General features: G+C 39.1%; 1 protein-coding gene across 2 annotated transcripts; it reads left to right on the top strand.

The window, feature by feature from the left end:
* Window positions 1-1,260: 1,260 nt before the first annotated feature.
* Window positions 1,261-19,754, top strand: sema3e (sema domain, immunoglobulin domain (Ig), short basic domain, secreted, (semaphorin) 3E). Of its 2 annotated transcripts, none has more exons than XM_072385712.1 (17): window positions 1,261-2,380; window positions 10,229-10,389; window positions 10,648-10,707; window positions 11,074-11,193; window positions 12,920-13,013; window positions 13,249-13,365; window positions 13,731-13,873; window positions 13,965-14,079; window positions 14,283-14,352; window positions 14,434-14,578; window positions 14,900-15,125; window positions 15,312-15,403; window positions 15,991-16,032; window positions 16,255-16,421; window positions 16,759-16,826; window positions 17,062-17,195; window positions 17,605-19,754. In XM_072385712.1, the coding sequence occupies exons 1-17, from the start codon at window positions 2,248-2,250 to the stop codon at window positions 18,091-18,093; spliced, it is 2,376 nt and encodes a 791-aa protein (XP_072241813.1). In that variant the 5' UTR covers window positions 1,261-2,247; the 3' UTR covers window positions 18,094-19,754. The 2 variants fall into 2 exon arrangements, with proteins under 2 accessions (XP_072241813.1, XP_072241812.1); XM_072385711.1 differs by having other exon boundaries at window positions 16,756-16,826.
* Window positions 19,755-21,173: the final 1,419 nt, after the last annotated feature.

Genomic DNA, 21,173 nt, shown 5'->3' with positions numbered 1-21,173 from the left:
CCCTACAACAGATGAGAGACTATAATTGTACCAGGCAGTGGAATAACAGATAGTGTATGTTACTAGACCTCCACTAACACAAAGTCCTGCTGTTCTGGTAGGGAACAGGTGCAATGTGGGAGTTTCTGTCAGTCATCAGATCCTAGGGTGGTGAAGGGGCGTGGGGGTGCCACAGCTGCTACACCCCTATGCAATCATTTACAATTCCATTTTACTGCATGGGACTTAATTTACAGGCTTGCTGTTTGTCAATGAGAACTGATTCTTATTATGTAAATATCTCTCTTGTTCATGCGTTTTACTGCTTGTCGCCCCTATTGCCATCCATTCTCTTCATTTAACTACATTTCTTTCTTTGGATTTGGTAATAATCAATGTAAAGATCTAAATTATGAATTGATATTGTTGCTGGGAAATGCCATAAAAGATTTGCAAATTGAAAAAAATGTAGTCCATTCTGGATGCTTCAGTGTGGATCAGCATGACTTAATGTTGATGTCAACGGAGACATGGGAAAGGAGTGAAGACAGAGAAAAACAGATGTATTCCAGAGAGCTGTATAGGAGACAGACATTGCTCTGCTCTTGTAAATGTTTGTCTGTGGGGCTTTCTTTATGGGGTATTGCATTTGCAACGTGAGTAATGACACCAGTAAAATCTTGCACAATTTTTTGTTCACCTTGAGACAAAACTACAAAGACTTATTAGAAAACTGCATGTCAGTTAGCTCAATATTCAATATAATATAAATTTAACACTACCTGGATTACTGTTATACTGTTATGTAGTATTAAGAGAGACAGAGACCGTTTTTTTTCTGTTTTTAGACAAATTATAGTTGCAGGCAAACAGAAAAAAAATACACATAGTGTGAGGATTTAAGAAGAGCATGTAGGACACACTGAAACAAACAAATAACTAGGTTTAAGGGTATGACTGATGAGTATAACTGATAGGTCGGAAGATAAATAGAGGGAGATATTAAATGGGCAGAGAGATGAAAACCTCAATGAAAGAAGCCTTGTGCATGGAAATCCATGGTAACAGTGATAATAACTATCCACATGGAAACGAGCACAAAGAGGAATATTTGAAAATACAAAAAGTGCCAGTTAACCTTGGTTGAGGTCTACGTCAGTGCAGCGGGAACAGGAGCAAAAAAAAAAAAAAGAAAAAAGGCAGTGACGAAAGAGAGCAGTCTAGGAGAAGCAGGGGGTGGTCTGTGGAGTGACATGGGAGGCAGCATTTCTTAGAGGAGGGGAAAGACTTTCTAAATCGCACCGGGACACACAGCACACTTGATTTCAGCTGCCAAGGAGGGAGAAGGAGATTTCAAGACACCCTCTCAGAAGATATAGGCAATTTTAAGCCCTTCTGACTGATACAGACTCAACACATCACCAACTACCCTTCCAGGCTTTTTCTCATTCACTCTACATTGTGGCCGGTGGCCTCAGATCAGTAGCTGTGCTAGAAATCTTCTCAACTGGCAGAGGTCTGAGCTGAGGTTTGGATCCTTCTTGATTGCTTGAGCATGAACAGAGTTAGGAGCTGAAACGTCACTTTCTTCTCCAGTGCAGACTGCACGCCAGGCACGAGGCTCCCTGCTCCTCCCCTCTTCCACTCTTTTTCCTGGGCTCTGGTCCAGATAATGACTGGCTCCAGTGGACCCAGGAGGGGGAACACAGACTGAACACACCATACAGCATCTCCTACCCTACCTGCTTGCCTGCTGGGACAGACTTTGATTTCACAAATTAGCAGCTTGCCTTTCTTTTTTTTATTTACTTTTTTGTTCATCAGATCTGAAAAAGTGTATTTAATCTGTAAATGTAGACAGACAAACAAACAGAAGGACTGACATATGGACAGAGAGCTTTGAGCACTGCGGCGTGAATGTAGCAACTGGACTTCTCCCTGGTTACTAAGACCAAACAAGGATAATAGCCAAAGCACTATCCTCTCCACCAAGGTAGTGGGTGGATGCAGTTTTCAGTCGGCTATAGGAGAAAGCAGTGACTGCATAGATGCTGCCGAGATATATCTATTTCATCCATATTGAGGTGATGCTTAGAAAATGGACTCTTGCCTCAAAGCAGATTCTTGTCGGATACTGAAGACTGTCTCATGTTAAGCAGTGCTTGCAGGAAGTTAATGCAAGGACCTGTGGATTTTTTTTTTCTTTTTCATGGACTTTGTTGCTCATGCTGAGTGGACTTACGTGCTGTTTACCTAGACAAATATAGAATGTGTGTCACAGCTATGATCGCAGGATGCATAAGGTCTTTAAATCTGTCACTCATGCTGCTGTATTTGATTGTGCTTGGCATGACTCACACAGCACACAGCATCAAGCCAAGGATACGGCTCTCCCACAAAGGTAAGAAATCCTTAATGTGTGTGTCCATTAGTATACCTCAGAAAACTGTAGGAATATGGTACAAATTCAAATGCTCTGTTCTGCTACTTAGTATCAAAGGTAACAATGATAAATTGTGTATCTGGATTTCTCTGTTTTGAGTCATCACTGCAGAGTGAGATTAAAACAGGTGCAACAGAACATGTTTGATAGTCCTATTTTGTCAAATATGCTGTACCGTTAATTATTTTAACTATGAACATTGGTATAATATGTTTAAGTAAGGGCATGTGTCTAAAAAAAACCCAGAAACAACAAATCAACTCAGAAAATGAGTAAAGCAATGGTCACAAAAGTCAGTGTCCTCTGCAAGTGAGTAAAAGAATCTGCACGTTTTCATTTCCATGCAATGATATGGTCATTGAAGATTGATTTTTTAGCCAGGGAGGAAAAGTTACTGTGCAGAAGGGTGATCTGAGAAGGGTCTCTTCTGCTCTGTGAAGTGCAGGCTTTTTTTCCACTAACAGCTGATGCTGTGGGAGCCTCCTTGCAGTTTGTTTTGGTCCCTCGGCCATGGTGGCTGAAAATCTACAATGTGTCTTTCTCTCATTCCATAGTGGCAAAGCGATGGGACATTTATTTATTTTTCCTTTCAGCATGGGAATGTGTTTGAGAGTGTGTGCATGTGCCTGTTTGCATGTGTGTGGGAGTGTGTGATATGGATGTGCATGCACTGGTATGTGGACTGATTGCTGTGTATCTCTGACAATAATGAGGGTTTTATCTTTGCAGATAAAACTTGAGTAAACATAATCTTTTTCTCACAGTTTCTTTGATCTCTATAGCAACAGAAGGTGATGATTCCACATAAGCCTGTTAGTCATGGTTGAAAATAGGTGTGGTATTTGGATGGTCAGTAACTCATACAAATGCGCTTGGAGTATATGATGAGAGATGACAAGCCTTGCACATGAGTGGGATTTCTTTTTTCATTAAATATGATGCATTTTTATCAGTTTTTTTTAATGGAAAAATTCCTCAGTAACACAATAGATAAAGACACTGTAAAACTCAGACTGAGTTCATATAGCAACAAAAGTAAGAAAATCGCTGAGTGGTTGTGTGGTTGTGACTTTCATATATTCTTCAATAACTGCCCTAAGGGAGAGCTGCAACAGTGATTGACACCCCACCCCCGTCTCTGTCTCTATCCGTCTCAGTCCTCGAATACTTGTTCTGGCTAGCACAGAGCTCTTTTAAAACGCTGCAGTTGGATCCTATCATTATGGAATGATAAACATCTAAGTCCTAATACATGCCTCATGGGCTCCACAAGTGAATTTTGCACACACACTCTTCAGTTCACACAAAGTCATACATACACATAGAGAGAGACACATGCACAGATGGAATAGCGTGAATTCTTCACAGGCTGTGGGCTTGGACACAGTTCAGAGAGATTCAGAAGGATGTGCTTTTAAATGTTCATCCATAGGACAATCACACTATTACCTTAACATCTGGTATCAAAGCAAAGTGGGAAAAATTCTGATCTTTGAGAGAAAGAATAATAATGGGAAGTGAAAGTTAATAATCAATACCGAAATATTTTTAACTTACTTCTGGTCAGACAGGCTGTTACACAGTGAGATCAATAGAAAACTCAATAATATATATGAGATCAGCTTTCTCATGGTTTATGGGAGAGAACTCCTTTGGGCATGTTATCATGTGTTTCAAAGATGACCTTAATGGTATACTGTATGGATCCCAGCATTGCTTTGATGTTATCCACACTTTGCACATGTTGTGAAAGTATATTATTCTTTTTTTTTCTTTTCCAAACATTCCTCTTGTTCTGTCTAGACTTTTGGACCAGTGGAGATTATTTCAAATGCATTTAAATCACTTTATCCCGTCATCCTTTCATTTACTTACACCCCCAGTTAACTTAGGGCTATTACCCAAATCACACAGAGTATTGAGTTTCAAACACTGAGGCTGTGCTGTCTTCAGAAATAATTGACCCTAATCTTTGGCTGCACAACATCGAAAGACTTTGAACACATCTTTAAAGATGTTAATACACATCGATTGCTTAAACTTTCAGCTAATTAAACCCCCCACATCCTGAATTATTTTACACAGAAGTGCACCTAAAGGTAGATAAGCTCACTACAGACCTGAAATAAAGATGTACTGTTTGGCTTGTAATATTCGTTGCCTTTTAACAAAGCTCCATGTGATTTGAATTTGCGTCACTCAGGTCTCTTGCCAGTTTGTTTCAGACCACTGAGCATGAGGAGTGAAATGAGCTTGTCCTTCAGGACAACCATCAATTGTACCACTAATGAAGCTATTGCGTAGTCAGTATGTGTCAGAATGTCAGCAGGCTGCAGGTAGGTGGCCAAGCTTAGATTCATTTAGCTTCTTCCACAGTTCTGCAATCATGTTTGGCTAAAACTGCAGAGTGTGATATAACAGTTTTCTAATAAAAGTGAAGACCCCAACACACATAAGTTGTCTCCAAAATTTCTTCACATTTTCATAGTTAAATGGTCCAGCTGACTGGTTAAGCAGAGCTGCGGAAATGCTTTGGTTTCTGCTTCTGTTGTCTCCTGCTTGTTTTTTGTTTTTTTCCTCTGGATAAATCCAGGCCAATGCAGTACTGGTTCAGCAAAGCTTAAGAAAAAGTCGATCTACATCATGAATACATAACCTGTGAATAAGTATGAAGCCAATCTGCTTTTGTAATATCAAACATCTTTGAATTTAGGTTAAGTGTTCATGAAAGCAGTCGTGGAATAACTTCACCATTTTAAAATAATTATAGTACTCGTGCATTCCCGAAGCTGTCTGCCAAGGACATTTTTCCTCAAATGTTGTAAGGGTTTGGTTGCATAAATGGTTTTACTTTGGTAGACCTACAAAGGTGAATAAAGTTATGCTGTGATGTTAAGTGACTCTGGCAGGGTTAACGTCATACTGTAAATGTTCACTCATATAAATAAACACACTCGGAATTTTAGCCGAACATTTACCTCATGGCAGATTTCAACAAAAGCTGGATTAAAGCCCCTGGGACCTGATTTTGCTCAAATATTGCATTTACCCCTAAAGCTGAAGAAATAAGATCATAGATATAAATTAGTAAATATATTGGTTTAAAAAAATGCAAATACTTGCAAATACTTTTCAGAGCATGTCTTTTGCTCAGCGTCTGCTGTAAAACTGTGAGATTTAGGCAAACAGTGCTCAGGTATACAAAGGTGTAAACACAAGGATTACTCAGGTGGCAATTACTGATGTATAAAGCTTCCCTTTGAACTATAATTTAAGACTTTCTTCTGCAGACAAGTAAAAGCTCTCTCTGTGCATTTAACAACTTTAAATGATGAGGCTGTAGAGGACTTCCTTCTTAGGCTTAGGTGGGAAATACCAGTATGACCCAAAGTGCATGGTTTAAATAAAAATAAAAAAGGTGGGGATTTTTATTATTTATTTTATTTTCTACTTAAAGTTAATTTGGCAAGTGAGGATTCCTATCAAACTTTCTTCCGTCTGCATGTGAAGAGGCCTATATTTAACTTTTCCCACAGTGGAGTGTTACCATTGCACAGTCATACTGTAGACCTTAAATCAAACCAGTGGAAAATGGAGGGTATAGCGGTGTTTAACTAAATCACACCTTTTAAGTCAGCAAAGAAAAAGTGATAATTTTTCAAACCTCCTCCCCTCCCTTCCTCACTCACCTTTCTCTCCTTCTCGTTTTGTCTGTGTACATCTCAGCGTCATATTCTCCCCCCATTGTGTTACGTGTGTGCTCTCCAGTTCATTAATGAGATGTCCAGAGGGGAAGGCAGCTGGTGAAACTCTAATATCCTTTCTGACCTTTTCCTGCTGAAGGGAAGAGGGAGAGGAGATGAGTTAAGTTTGTAACATGGAGAATGAGGGAGGACAAAGATTGTTTGAGTCTTTAGGGACTGAGGTGCAATATTACTAAAAGAGAAAAAAAGACAATGAGGGATGACAACAGTGAGCAGCTTGAAATACGGAAATTGGATATTGTTTATATTGGATGATGTGTAGAAGAAAGCAATAAGGACTTTTATTAGAAATAGTTTTTTGCATGTTGTTTTAAAGCCATATTCTCCCAAAGAAAATTCAGAATCCTCCCACTGAATGGTCATATAGGTAATCTGTTCATATCCTCAATCGGCTCATTATGGTGTCCTATAAAGTAGCACTCCTCTTGGTTAAACGTCAGAAGGGAAATACAGCTCACATAAGTGTTTCAACATCAGAGAAGATGCCAGTCCCTAGTCTTTCATTTAAAAGGCCACAAAGTCCTCATAAGGATGGGGGAGGATGGAGCAGCTAAGCACTGCTTTCAACCACTGGCCTATGTGTGACATGAAAACGAGACCAGTATAGATTCTGTAACATGACAACACTTTTGTGACTTGGTAGTTGGGTTAAGGCATTAACGTCACTTGGTTAGGCTTAGAAAACAATCAGGGTTTGGGCCTAAAAAACATTCTTCTTAGAACCTGACCATACCAATGAGTACTACATTTTTAACCTGTTTGTGCAGTTACTCTCATGACCACTAGATGTCGCATATTCTTTCAACATCTTTTGCCTCATCTGCCTGCACAGACAAGTGCCACATGGACATACTTTCGGGAGAAAGACTGTTTTAAAAACTGACACATTGCACTGTGTTGTTACCCATGAAGTGTCCTCGAAGTTACATGCAATGCCATGAAATCATGCTAGTGCTAAAATGCATATTTGCTTATGTGCTCAAAACCAAAACGTTTGAGATATTTGATGAAAATAAAAGGGCATATGAAGATCAGTTTATCAGTCAGTAGGTTGTGTTAGAAAGTATCTACATGGCTTAAGCAGTTTAGTTTGCAGCAGATAGGAACAGTAATTAACTCTGAAAGCAAGTTTGAAAAAAATTAGTTTTTTTAAATTGAATTATTCATAAAGAATTCAGAGTTTTGGGACATTTTCTTGATTTTTAACATAAACACGGGGATATTACAGAGAAGCAGACCTCTCTCCCTCTCTGACATCCAACTTGGGCAAACCATATGGCTTTCATATACGTGACATCATTCCCCCACACATGGGAACACAAGGCTCTATACAGTTAATGGAACCCTCCAACCCCAACCTCCACCCCCAGTTCTCCAGTGTCGTGCTTCCAGTTTCACTGTTTATGCACAAGTCCCCACACTCAAGGAGTAAACATATCAATATGAGCTCATGTGTGTTAAACCCTAACAAAAGAAGAAATTATGATGGCAAGTTTAATTTGAATTTTAAAGTCTTCTGTAATGATTGTCATGTTCTTCCTTGTGTTTATTCAGTTGTCCTGAATATGTTTGCAAAGGGTCCTGTTTAACCTGCACAACCAGCAAACAGAAAAGACACAGGCTCCCCAGTGTAGCTAAACAGTCTCCATACATGGAAAAAGAGGAGATCAAAAAGTTTATTTTGAATTCCCTTCACCAAATCTTCTCCAGCATCTCTCAGCGCTCCTCAGACAGCTGATGATAGTGTCTGTCTTGAGGGAGTCCTTTTTCCTCTGTGATTTCCATTTGAAGCAGGATCAGAGTGGGCCTCTGTGTCTCCCTAGACCAGTCGCTGATGGAGAAACGCCCTCCTTCTCATCCCAGCTCCTTAGCTGATGGCAAAGCATGCCTCACTATCTGTAGATGGTGCGAGGGAGAGACGCACAGAGGAATGGGGAAGTTTGGAAATCCCCTCTTTTTACCTTATTCAGCCTGATCACTGGCTGACACACATAATGATAGAGGAGAAACCTTTTGAAATACTGCTCTGAAGCATCTGTCAGTGTGTCCATGTAATCAGGAGATCCACCAATTGTACTTTGATAACTTTGATTATCTGTAATTATTATAATCAACACATTTTTTTAAACAAATTTGACTACAGTTTTTTTCAATTGGTTTCTTTCTTTCTTTCTTTCTTTCTTTCTTTCTTTCTTTCTTTCTTTCTTTCTTTCTTTCTTTCTTTCTTTCTTTCTTTCTTTCTTTCTTTTTTCTTTCTTTTTTCTTTCTTTCTTTCTTTCTTTCTTTCTTTCTTTCTTTCTTTCTTTTTTCTTTCTTTTTTCTTTCTTTCTTTCTTTCTTTCTTTCTTTCTCATAATGAGCTACTGCAGGTCTTTTGCTGTTAAATGTCCCTATGAATCAGTTGCCACTCAACTTTATTGACAGAGACATTCAGATGGAAAAACTGATTTGACTTATGCACTGTTAACTCCATCACGTTAAATAGCCATCTAAGTCTGTCTTCTATGTCTTCTATGGTAACAAATTTGACTCCACATGAAGGAGATGATTGTTTTAGGGCCAAATTTAGGGGACAGTCATTGGTACAAGTTCAACTTAACTCAGAGGGAACCAGCAGACAGAGACATCTATGTGTGAGAGAGACAGAGAACAACTCACAGTGTGTGTGTGTGACAGTGTGCGTGGATTTGATAATTACAGGAAGCATGTCTGAGCCGTGGCACAACATAACTGCCACATCCCCTCTGTCTCTGCCACTGAACCACCCAAGACCTAATGCAGTTCAAACAAACAGCCGCTTGTCTCCAACATGGAAATCTTATTAGCAACAAAATATACAGTCACCCGCTCCTCTGTAGATACCTAATCCTATTTTAAACAAATAAAAGTCTCAACAGACTGAAGTGAGGTTGCTATGAGTGATCTACAAAAATAGGATAAATACTTTCTTCTTCTATCTTCGAGATCACGTATCACTAAAAATAGACAGATGCTAGAAAAACAAATCTTGCAATTACCTCCTGCTACGCCAGCATGTTGAGACACTAATGTCAGCATTATTTGGTGTACCTAAATGGTTGGTTTAATCGTGCAGCCATTTGTGAAGAAATTACTAATTTGAAAGAATTTTGTCACATATTTTGTGGATGCCTTGTGCATAAAAGTAGGGCAAACAAATCCTGCAACTCAAAACCTCGTGTGTTTGCTTGAATCTCCCAAGGTCTCAGAGGCACTTTTAACACACACCAGAACCCCCCATTTTTTTCCTTTTACGAGGCCACTGAGTCCAACCCTATCATGTGTTAATGAAAGGTTTTTCAGGCCAGTGCAGCCCAAAGGAAGGGCACACCTCTGGCGGTTTAAGACTTAGTTTAAATCTTTCACCCACAATCTCTCAATGAGCTTGCAGATAGGTGGTATAAGAAGAGGTCATATTTACTCAGGGAGATAAAACTCTGATTGGATGTACACTTTTGAGATGTGTACATCAAAGTGTATATCAAACTTGCAGTTATTCTGCTGAATGTATGACATGTAATTGCATTTCGGCAATGATCCACTGCTTCCCTTTTCAAGCGGGAGTGGCACTTGAGTGGAAAAGAGAGTGGTTTGGTTTCCTGTCTGATAAAACTGCTTCCGCTTGGTTAAAAGGACCACAGGACAGAGACTGTGTAAACCAAATACAACATCTTTCACAGAACCATTCCTGCTATTGCACAGTGATTGAGCTTTATATAAGGCTCAGAAAGAATCCCTTCGACAATTTAGTAAAGCTGGAGTATTCAGAAATCTCTAGAGGGGGGAGTTTCAAATCTATCTATCTATCTATCTATCTATCTATCTATCTATCTATCTATCTATCTATCTATCTATCTATCTATCTATCTATCTATCTATCTATCTATCTATCTATCTATCTATCTATCTATCTATCTATCTATCTATCTATCTATCTATCTATCTATCTATCTATCTATCTATCTATCTATCTATGATATGTACAATCCATTGGTCTTATTTTTCATCTGTCACTGTCAATGCAGAGCTTTGGCAGATGAACAGGACCTGGGTGTTCCAGGGACATGGTGCGCCTCTTCAGCCCCAGACGATGCTACTGGATGAGACCCACCAGAGGCTTTATGTCGGTGCCAAAAATGCTCTGTTCTCCCTTAGCCTTGACAGGGTTAACACAAACCACAGAAAGGTAGGCCTGGCTTTATTCCTTTCCCCTTGTCAGGATTTGAGACATTTGAACTCTTACACTCATATTGGATGTGCATGAATGTCTCATTTGTAGGTCTGCTGTAGGTCTGGAGTTTTATCCAGAACTATCAAAGAGAAAAATGATGGTTTAGAAACATCTTCAGTTATGCTGCTCAATATAAATGCCAAGTATTTCACAGTATACTTTGTATCCACAACAACAGCATTGGAGATTTGCTGCAACTGTGCTTTCTTCCAGATAATCTGGAGCAGTACAGAACCTCAGATAGAGGAGTGCATGATGAAGGGCAGGGAAAAGGTAAGCACTGTACAAGAAGATTTGACTAAAAACATGGCTGTATGTGTTCTTAGCTGGAACCTGGTGATATGGTTAGGGTTAACAATAAAAAAGAGTAAGCACAAATGCTGATAGTGAGCATTCACCTCATTAACCCTTATCAAATAGATAGATACTGTCAGTATGTTTGAATGGATTTACATGTCTCGTTTTAGTTTATTAACCTATGTTTAACCACAAATATTGATGTTATTGACAATGCAGTAAACCCAGACCTTTTTCCATTAAGCTAATTTCCCTGTGAGGCCTCAACTGTTCCTCTCAAAGCACAACTTAGCAACCCGACTTTATTTACATTGTGCTTCAGCTCTGTATTTCTCCCAACAGCCTGAGTGTGCAAACTACATCAAAGTCTTGCAGCAGTACAACCAAACCCATTTGCTGGCCTGTGGAACAGGAGCTTTTAACCCCATTTGTGTTCTGGTCAGAGTGGGACACACAAGCCAGGTGAGTCCCAAGGCAAAGTTGTCTATTTTGATATTTTGTATCAATGTATTTGTATGTTGATCTAATTTGAAGATTTATTTTTTATATTCTCAACTAAGTCCTTTATGTCAAAAGATGCTAAAGATATATGGCAGGCGTAGTTTAAGATTGTGTTCTCCCCACACTGGTAGATGGACATATGTGGCCAGAGCCTTCTTCACACTGTTTTGATAATATTTTAGTCAGGAGCTCATGGAACAGTTTGTACATCTTGCACCTCTGAGCTGTGAAACTCTGCACATGTTCCCAGAGATTGATTCATGCTCCTGGCAACAAGGGGTAATGTGAGGTGGATATGGAAAAGACAATGAAAGAGAGAGGGTGAATTTCAGTTTTATCCTGTGAGAGAAAACTATTTGGCACAGGGTTTTCATTTATATTATAAAAATCTGACTTACGTAGTGTCCAGATAAACAAGGACAGAAGGCCAGGTGCAGCTATTTGTAGGTTGGAGGAGGTTTGCTGTCCTCCTCCTTTGCTGGACTCATGTAATATGTGTGTGTGTGTGTGTGTGTGTGTTTGTCAGCCTCTTGTGAGTAGAACTTAGCTGCCTTTCATACATAATGGCAAAATTAGCTGCATACATCAGTGTGAGCATCTTTGGACACAGTATGACGCATATCTCCCCCAATGTTGAACACAAAACAGTCCAGGTGTGTTTATGTGTGTGTCTTGGCTGAATTCAAAGAGTGGAGGGAGTAAAGGCTTCCACCCTGCATTCCTCCACTGGTCCAGCAGGTCAACCAGTGGCAGCTTCCAGATAGGAACCACACTTAACCATCACTCATCACTGGAATGCTCATAGCTGAGTAAAACTGCGTCAGATATGACTGATTTATATACTTTAAGTATAGAAAACTCAACAAAACTGCTTCACACAGATAATATACTGTATGTGGTCAGGATACTGCATTCATCACATAGTTACCATTAATCATGAATCATGAATCCTATTTACATCACAATATAGTATGATAATAAATGTTTTTCTTATTGATCATACTAACCACAGAGTAATGAATCATGTATTAAATCAACAGTGGATCCAATGTTTTGATAAAAAATATCTCATATTTCAGAATGCTGCTTATAAACCAATATTGACTCAGCTTGTTTTCCCAGTTTTTCATTTGGTTTTCATATATTGCTTCATGTGATGGATGGGTTTAAGGCAGAAACTGATTTCTGTTGCTGCCACAGCACAGTATGCCTCTCAAATATCAATGCAGTCCGTTACACAAACCTTCAGAAATGCCAATGACTGTCAAGAACACTGTGATTGCCCAAAACATACAGAATGAGTTGTGGTGCTTCTGGGAGTTCAGATCTGTGTGTGTTTTAACCACATGTTGTGCAGTACAACATCAGAGGAGTAGGAGTAGCTACTACTCAACCATGCAAGAGTGAAGCAAAGCTGGTTATACACATCCAGATAGGAATCCTTCATTTGATCATCCGTCACTCCTCGTCTCATCCATCTTCATTCCTGCTTGACATCCATCACTTTCTGACCCTTCCTCTCCTTAATTCATTTCTTCCACTTTCTCCACGCATCACCTTGTGGGAGTTCTCTCAGTGATGTTAGAGCCTCTGCGGTGTTCACTGTGTTTTCATAGCCTGTATGTTTGTGTGTAATTGTGTCTAAAAAACATTGTCCATATATGCGTGTTTTGTGTGTTGTCCTCAGGACATGCTGTTTGCTCTTGAAGAGGGGAGTGTCATGAGTGGCAGAGGACGTTGTCCATATGACCCCAACAGTCCCTGCACGTCTACACTCTCCAGTAAGACACTGCTAAATTTATTGCTCATCACCTCAGCATCAGCAAAAAGCACAGTTGTGAGTACAATATATGCTTTCATTTGAGTTGGGTGACAACAAAAGAGGCTTTGCCCATTCTCTTCTTCTCCAACACTGCCACCTTGTGGTTTTTCTTCAAGTCTGTTGCAAGCACAGAAGGAGTGGTTGCCATTTGGATAACATATGTACCGTTACTAATATGCCTGTGTGTTCATCAGGAGGGGAGCTCTACATTGGCCTGTACAGTGACTACTGGGAGAATGACGGCGCTTTGTGTCGGCTGAACAGCTACACTTACACACGCACTGAAAGAAATGACAGGCAGCAGCTCAATGGTCAGTTTAAATTACAGAAAAGTAATCACATTAATGCTATCAAGCACATGTATATATGTATATAAATAAACATGTATAAATGTGTTATCAAACATATAAAATGCTTCATAAAATGTAATATTGATCACTTGTAGACTAAGCACAACAGGCCTTTCATGTGATATGGGTTGGCCTTATTAGAGGATTCATAGGAGTGTGCAGTTTTTTACTTGAACATGGTTTGAAAGATTCCACCAAAAACATTTTTAAAAATTGCATCTTCTTATTCTATTCCCTTTACTTTTCTAATGCCTTAATCACTATCAACCTAATTGTTTTCTGCTTTGTAGTTTATAAAATTGTCTCATGCAATTTTCTTCCCACAGAACCTAAGTTTGTGGGTTCAGCAATCATACGTGACAACGATGACAGAGATGATGATAAAGTTTACTTCTTCTTCACTGAGCGGGAGATGGATGCTGAGGGAATGAACAAGGCTGTATATACCCGTGTCGGGCGAGTCTGTGCGGTGAGGATGCTAAAGTTGTAGAAATTTTTCTTGGTTTAATTCAGTGTGTACTGACAGGACAGTCACAGTCTAATCTGGCCTCATCTCTCAGAATGACCAAGGAGGACAGAGAATGCTGGTAAACAGATGGAGCTCCTTCCTGAAAACTCGCCTCATCTGCTCTGTGGCTGGACCAAATGGCATTGATACACACTTTGATGATCTTGGTAAGGCTCAGACAGCACTTGCTGTCTACTGTATTTTCTCTCTTTATGTTTGTCAAAAAAACATTTTTCCCAACATGTTACATTTTGCATCTAGCCATAGCCTAGTTCCACATTGTCAAGACATTTAATAAAAAAAGAAAACTAACAGTTCTAGTTAAAATACAGCTTAAAATAAAAATGAATCTCTGTGTTTTGTGTTGCAGAGGATGTGTTTGTGCTAACCAACAGAGACGATAAAAACCCAGAGATCTTTGGCCTTTTTAGCACAACAAGGTGTGACATCAACATTATGATTTAGAATTATGTTATATAATTTTCTTCTCCATTAAACCACTGATAAAAGCTTCTTTGCAGTGCTGTGTTTAAAGGCTATGCAGTGTGTGTCTATCACATGGATGACATCAGAGCAGCCTTTAACGGTCAATTTGCCTATCGAGAGAAACCTGAGCATCACTGGACACCTTATGAGGACAGAGTCCCCTACCCTCGACCTGGATCTGTGAGACTTGAATTCTAAATATATAATGTTTATGGGCTTTAATTACCAGATTGCCCATCATTATTCATTCTCCATTTCACCCAGTCTATGTGCATGACAGATGCCCTTTGAAAAGAACAGCGTTGAAAGAATGTAGGGCTGCTTTGCTGAATGTCAGCACTGTTGTAGCTACCTCAGCAGGTCACTAATGAATATCGTTTTTTTTTTTCTGTTGTTGTTTTTTCACACTGCAAAGAGCTAACACAATTGACACTTTCTTCTTTTGTCTTAGTCAAAATCTTCTAAATTTACTCAGTTCATGTCACACCATCTCTTTGACAGTGTGCCAGTAAAGTTAATGGTGGAGGCTTCGCCAGCTCTAAAGAGTTTCCCGACGAGGTTCTGCGGTTTGTGCGATCTCATCCTGTAATGTATCGTCCAGTCCTCCCACATCATCATAGGCCCATCCTGTTGCAGACAGAGCCGGGCAAAAGAAAGCTGACCCAGATTGCAGTGGACAAAGTCCAAGCCCAGGATGGACACTATCATGTTCTCTACATTGGCACGGGTAAAAAAAAACATTATACCGTGTAGAAGATTCAATAAACATTTGGCTGTGAAAACCCATACGTTTAGGAATATATTGGTGGAATACTAATACAGCTGTTTGGTTTTGGAAACAAAGGAGTTTAATTTTATCACTAGTCATTTTTTGAGTCAGCAACAGTGTAACATAAGTGCCTTCTTTCATTAGATGACTCTGTGGTTTTGAAAGTTATCACCATCTACAATAAAGACACAAACACAATGGAGGAGGTGTTGCTGGAGGAACTGCAAGTATTCAAGGTACTCCACATTTAGCCACAAAACTTGAAAAAAAAGAGGACATGTTGAATGCTGGACCTGATCCCTATTTCTCCTTGGCTTGTTGGTTTTGGGTATGATTCTTGTTTTGGGTACAAAAAAGTCCTGGATTCAAATGCTGGCCAAGCCATTATACCAGATTTGATTGTACAGTGAATAGTGATGTAGGTTGTAAAGAGCAGTGAGTCGTTAACAAGACTAGAAAAGCCAATTTACCATGCAAGTGGCTCCTGCATTTCATTGCATAGATATTGTCTATTTCTGCAGCAATTACAACATCAGAGAGAATTTAAAAACAGAAACAACTTATTAATTTCCTTTTCGTCATTATGAGAGGAACAACAATGAAAGAGCAGCCAGCGTGTTGAGAGATGCGCAGACTTTATTGGATTTATCAGTTCTACTATGATCGATCCCATATGAAAACTGATGTACAAGCAGCGGATACTTTAATCTTAATTAGACATGATGGATAACTTCACGCATGTCAGGTGCCCTCCAATGAAAGAGTACGTTGATTTGATTCTAATTAATTTTTTAATAACAGAGAATGTGCTTCCCATTTTCAGGTGCCAGCACCAGTAACAGAGATCCTAATATCACCTAAAAGGGTAAGAGTGGTCTCCTTTTTGTAAATATCATTTCTGCAATTCTGCTGTTTAGCCACAAGATGACAACACTGGAACATTTTACATTGCAAAGTACAGACGTAATTCACAAGCACTGTAGCCTACTTATTGTTAAGCAGCCTAGATGGAGGAGGAAAAAAGACAATAGGTATATAATTAATCCAGCTATGTTTTACATACCAATGATCCATGTTTATTCCACAGCAACAACTATATGTTGGCTCAGAAGTGGGTGTCGCCCAGGTCAGACTGCATCAGTGTGACCTCTATGGCTCAGAATGTGCTGATTGTTGTCTGGCTAGAGACCCATACTGTGCCTGGGATGGTCTCACCTGCTCCAGATATTACCCTGCTGGAGTCTACACCAAGAGGTAACAGCACACACACTCTTACTGCAGACCTTTGTGGGTGATGTCAGCTGTTCATGCCTATACCAGCAGATCTCCTTGCTCCAGAAGTCACAATGTTCTTACGCTGGTTTACCAAGTCATTATTACATGCACTGGAAGACATGACAGTAAGGTGTTATGTAAGGCCTATCAGTATGCTTCCGATCACCCCCTTCCTCTTTCTATATTTTCCTCCTTCCTATCTTTCCCTAAATCTTTCTCTCACTTTCACTTTCTCCCTTTCTTTCCTCACATATGTCTTGATCTTTCATCACACGTTCAAAATGACTCCCTCTCTGCTTCCCTCCCTTTACAGCAGACGATTCAGGCGACAGGATGTTCGCCATGGCAACGCTGTACAGCTGTGCAATGGGCTGCAAATTGATGGTTAGTGGTGCTTGAGTGTATTTATGGGTATCCACAATTAAAAAAAAATAAAGAAAACATGGAATAAAAGCCACAGTTTGAAAGAAAAAAATCATCTTTATTTGTGATTTTGGTCAGTGTGTTTGTTCTGTGGCAGAAAAGCAATCAGTTGTACATTATCCATCTAATGAAAGGTCAGTACAGCCCATTGCCACCATTCTTGCCTCATTATCGTTTATGATGTGTTTGTGTGAAGATGAACAATGGCAGAGAGCAGAGGAGAGGCTAGTATACTGTGTGGAGAACAACAGCACTTTACTGGAATGTGTCCCTCGATCACTTCAAGCCAAGGTCCTCTGGTTCTTACAGAAAGGAGGGGAGAAACATGAGGTGAGTCTTAAGCACCTATGCATGCAAATGCATAACTACAGTATATATCTGCAGTCATGGCGTTTTCCCTGTTACTTCTGCATTCCTAAAACATGCAAGTTCCTGATTCAACAGATCTGTGCAGCCATGCATTCACCCAATTTTCATTTGACATCTAGCTTAGATTTTTACTATTTATACACATGTGTGTTCTGGAGTTGTAAAAAGCAGCATAACCTGTAAAGACACGTGTCACCGGATTGATTGAGCTCTTAAAGTGCTACTCCTTCCTAATTTGTTAATACACTGTAGATTTTTTAATAAAAATTTCTTCTGATGCAGAGACAGTGCCACAAATGACTGAATTTCTTGGTTCAAATAATTAGATCATAAACGGAAAGTACTTCCCCATTTTTATTCTTTTATGTAGGTTCGAGGTGATGAGCGGGTCATCATGACATCACATGGACTGCTGTTCTTACATGTGAGAAGCTCAGATGCTGGCATGTATGTGTGCCAGACTGTGGAGCATGGATATGTACACACATTATTACGGATCAGTCTACACGTGCTGAGAGGGGACAGGGTGGAGTCAGCGATCCGCATGACTAAGGATGGGGACGGAGAAAAAGCTGAAGCTCCATGCTACTCGGTCATGGGCCCCAGCATCAGCCCTAGATCTCTGGTGCCACAATCAGTGCCGCACCACAGCTCTAGGCTGTGGTACAAGGAGTTTCTACAGCTAATTGGTTATGGTGATGCTCAAAAGGTAGAAGAGTACTGTGAGAGAGTGTGGTGCTCTGATAAGAAACGTAAAAAGGCCAAAAGGAAGTATGTTCCTCTTGTTGGTGAGAAGAGAGGTAAAAGGAAGGGAGAGGAGAACTCCCACAGAGCTCCTAGACACACCTTTGACACTTGAAGAGAACAGACACACACACACACACACACACACACACTGTCTAAAGGTCAAACACACTAACCATTTGCACCAAGTAAAAGCTTTTCGCTTTAGGTTTCAACAAGAGCCGTAACAGAAAAACAACAGAAGCAGACTGCCTCGCAATTGTAGTTCAAAAACCATGTCTTACCTTTTTTGTACTGTGAAAATGTATTATTTTGTGCGGATCCTGGGTGAACACTACAAACTTCGCTGTCAGTGTGGAGCCAAGACACTGGCTGAACAGATGGACAACAGATTAAGTAATGTTGCCTCTAATCAAACACACATCATAATATAACAACTCCAGTGGACTAAGCCAGCTGAAGACGTTTCAAGAAATCTCTGCTCCACCACTTTGAATGGCAGAATATCACAAACTCTTACTGTATATATTAGAAAATAACAATGTTTAAGCAATTGGCTTCCGAGTATTTCCATTTGTTTTTTGGGGGGCGAGGGGTATTATGATAACTTATTTTCTCTGTTTCTACTTTGAATCATGTCAAAAACTGGAAAATAGAGTGTCTTTTTGTACAGTGAAAACTCTTTGAGTTTTATGACACTGGTTACTTGTCAAATTTGCAGTCATGGCTGACAATGTGTGGTGACAACAGCCACAACAATTAACGCTACAGTGCCACTATTATGGATATATGGCATGTTTCAGTTACAGCTATGCCCTTAAAGAACATAGTTACTATTTAAGCACTTGTAGAAAATGTTATAATAGAATAAATGATCTTATTAGTGACTGTCATTAGTATTTTATTCATCTATATTTACTACAATTATGGCTACATTTGTGGTCAAATGTATTAACACAATTGTATGAATTGTATTTTGCATTTATCTTGGATTTATTTGTGTGCATCTCAATATATTATAGCTATGTATAAAAGATAATTTCTCTCTGCTGGATACTCTCTGTTTTCCTCTCTTACTCTTGCTCACTGTTCTCTTTCCTCTATCACCTTTTATTCCCTTGGCACTCCTCCAGTCCCCTTTTGTTTGTTGTCAGCAATGTTGCAGATGAGATTCATAATCATCACAATAAACAGCAATGTACAACACCTCATATTCCTCAGAAGAAAAGAGGCAGATAATTGTTACAATGACCATCAAAGCATGTCATAGGCAAAAGTGAGTTTTATGAATATTCATTTAATCTTGAGATGGCAAAAACAACCTGATGTTACAATGAAATGCAGTGTAGGGGTTATACTAATTGCAGTACTCTGAGTGATTGTTTATATTTATGTACCATGCATTATTTATTTGTTCATTTTCTAACTTGACTGTCTAAATGGTATTCATAATGTGGTAATGACAACCACCTTGTCTCTGTCAAAGCCTTATGTCATCATCAATAAAATCACATAATATTCCTCAGCTAAGTTTATTATTAATTAACACATTGTGTCTGATATACCTTTTAAAAAATGCCTCTCATTAAAAACAAAACTTGCTCTCAGCTCTGTGTTTTGTCAAATAAAAGACAGAGTAAGTTTTAGCACATGTACACACACAAACACACATACAGAGGGCCATGTATCGTTAAAGTTTGTTTAAAATCTGTACAGCAACTACTCTGTAAACATCTCAAATGGGAATCTTATGTAAAAAAGACTATAATCTAGAAATGTAATATTTATCTTTCTTAGGGAAACTATTGATCTGAAATAATTTTTCTCATAAAAATATCTCTATTCAAAATTTAATTTTTTTTCATATGCCACTGTCTACTAATGCCCACTCATAGCAAGATATCAATTGTTTTTCAAATACATGCAATATATGTTTGCAAAGACCTAAAATGTTCTCTTTAAACATCATAATTTGAACACATTCATTTCAAATTTGTATTGAATTAAATGTCTAAAAGTAAGAAAGAGCTCATTGTTTCTCGTTCTGTTTCTTATGCTTTATCAACGTAGCAGATCTGTTGTTGGAGGTTAGAGGGGTGGAATAGGATTAACTCACTGGACCTCAACTCACTGCAGTTTGACGCCATAGACACAATATTGATATAGTGATATGCTGTGTGTATATGTATAGATATATACATATATAGCCTTTCAGAAACCTGCATGTTTAAAGAGTCATCATGTGACAAGGTGGAAGTGACAATAGGATTTTATGGCAATTCTGATTTTTTTTATTGAGTTTCCATGCAGTTAAACAATTCATATTACCAAATGGAGAAACTTCATTAAAGCTTTAAATCAAAAGAAAAGAAAATCCAAAATTAACACGTGGTTTGGATTCTTCTGCCTCGTCATAGTGTGCTGCTTACAAGGACACCATTCTAATTCATATTCTGTCTAGGTCCACATGAGTCAGCGGGGTGCTGAAGGCATTTGAGAGTGGAATTCATGCTGCCGATTTATTCCACATGGCTACCATAGCAACAGGCTGTGAACCAGTTCAACTACCCCCCTCATCAAACTCCCTCTTCTTTCTCTCTCAAGTTTAAAATCTGTTATTCCTGGCCTCCTGGTCCCCTGTAGTCACTTATCAATCATATTCCTAATATACAATACAAGACTGGTTGTCTTAGTTAAGCTCGGGGGTAACTTTCCTCCCCTCTGGAGCTAAAGCTGGCTTTTGCATTTGGGATGAATGTTCTGAATCTACACAAAGATGCAAAATAACTTTAATCTTTAATCAGGTACTGCACATACTTTACAGCAAACCATACATTCCGAGGTTCAATAAGTCATTATGTGATGAGATGCTATAATCTTTTTATTGATCTACAGAAGGCTTAAAAGGTCAAAGGCTAAATTTCAGTGAGCAGTCTTCTTTACATGTTTTTGTGACGATGAAGATGAAAGTGCTTTCTCTATTTCTCAATTATCTCTGTTTTTTTTTCTATCAGTAGCTAGTGCACTGGAATGCATTATTGCACGTGAAAATGTCACAAAGGGATGGAGAGGTTATTGGAAGATGACAAACAGATCTCTAAAGCTATAATATTCAGCATGCTGTCAGTGCAGTATGCTGTATGTGTATGCAAAGGCATGTTTTTGTATGCAAATATTGATCGCGTTTGGTTTAAT

Source organism: Leuresthes tenuis, unplaced genomic scaffold (genome assembly GCF_036924035.1).
Source record: "Leuresthes tenuis unplaced genomic scaffold, fLeuTen1.0.hap1 SCAF_5, whole genome shotgun sequence".
Lineage (NCBI taxonomy): Eukaryota > Metazoa > Chordata > Actinopteri > Atheriniformes > Atherinopsidae > Leuresthes > Leuresthes tenuis.
The sequence above is the reverse complement of the archived record's forward strand: the minus strand, read 5'-3'. Positions and strand labels throughout refer to the sequence as shown.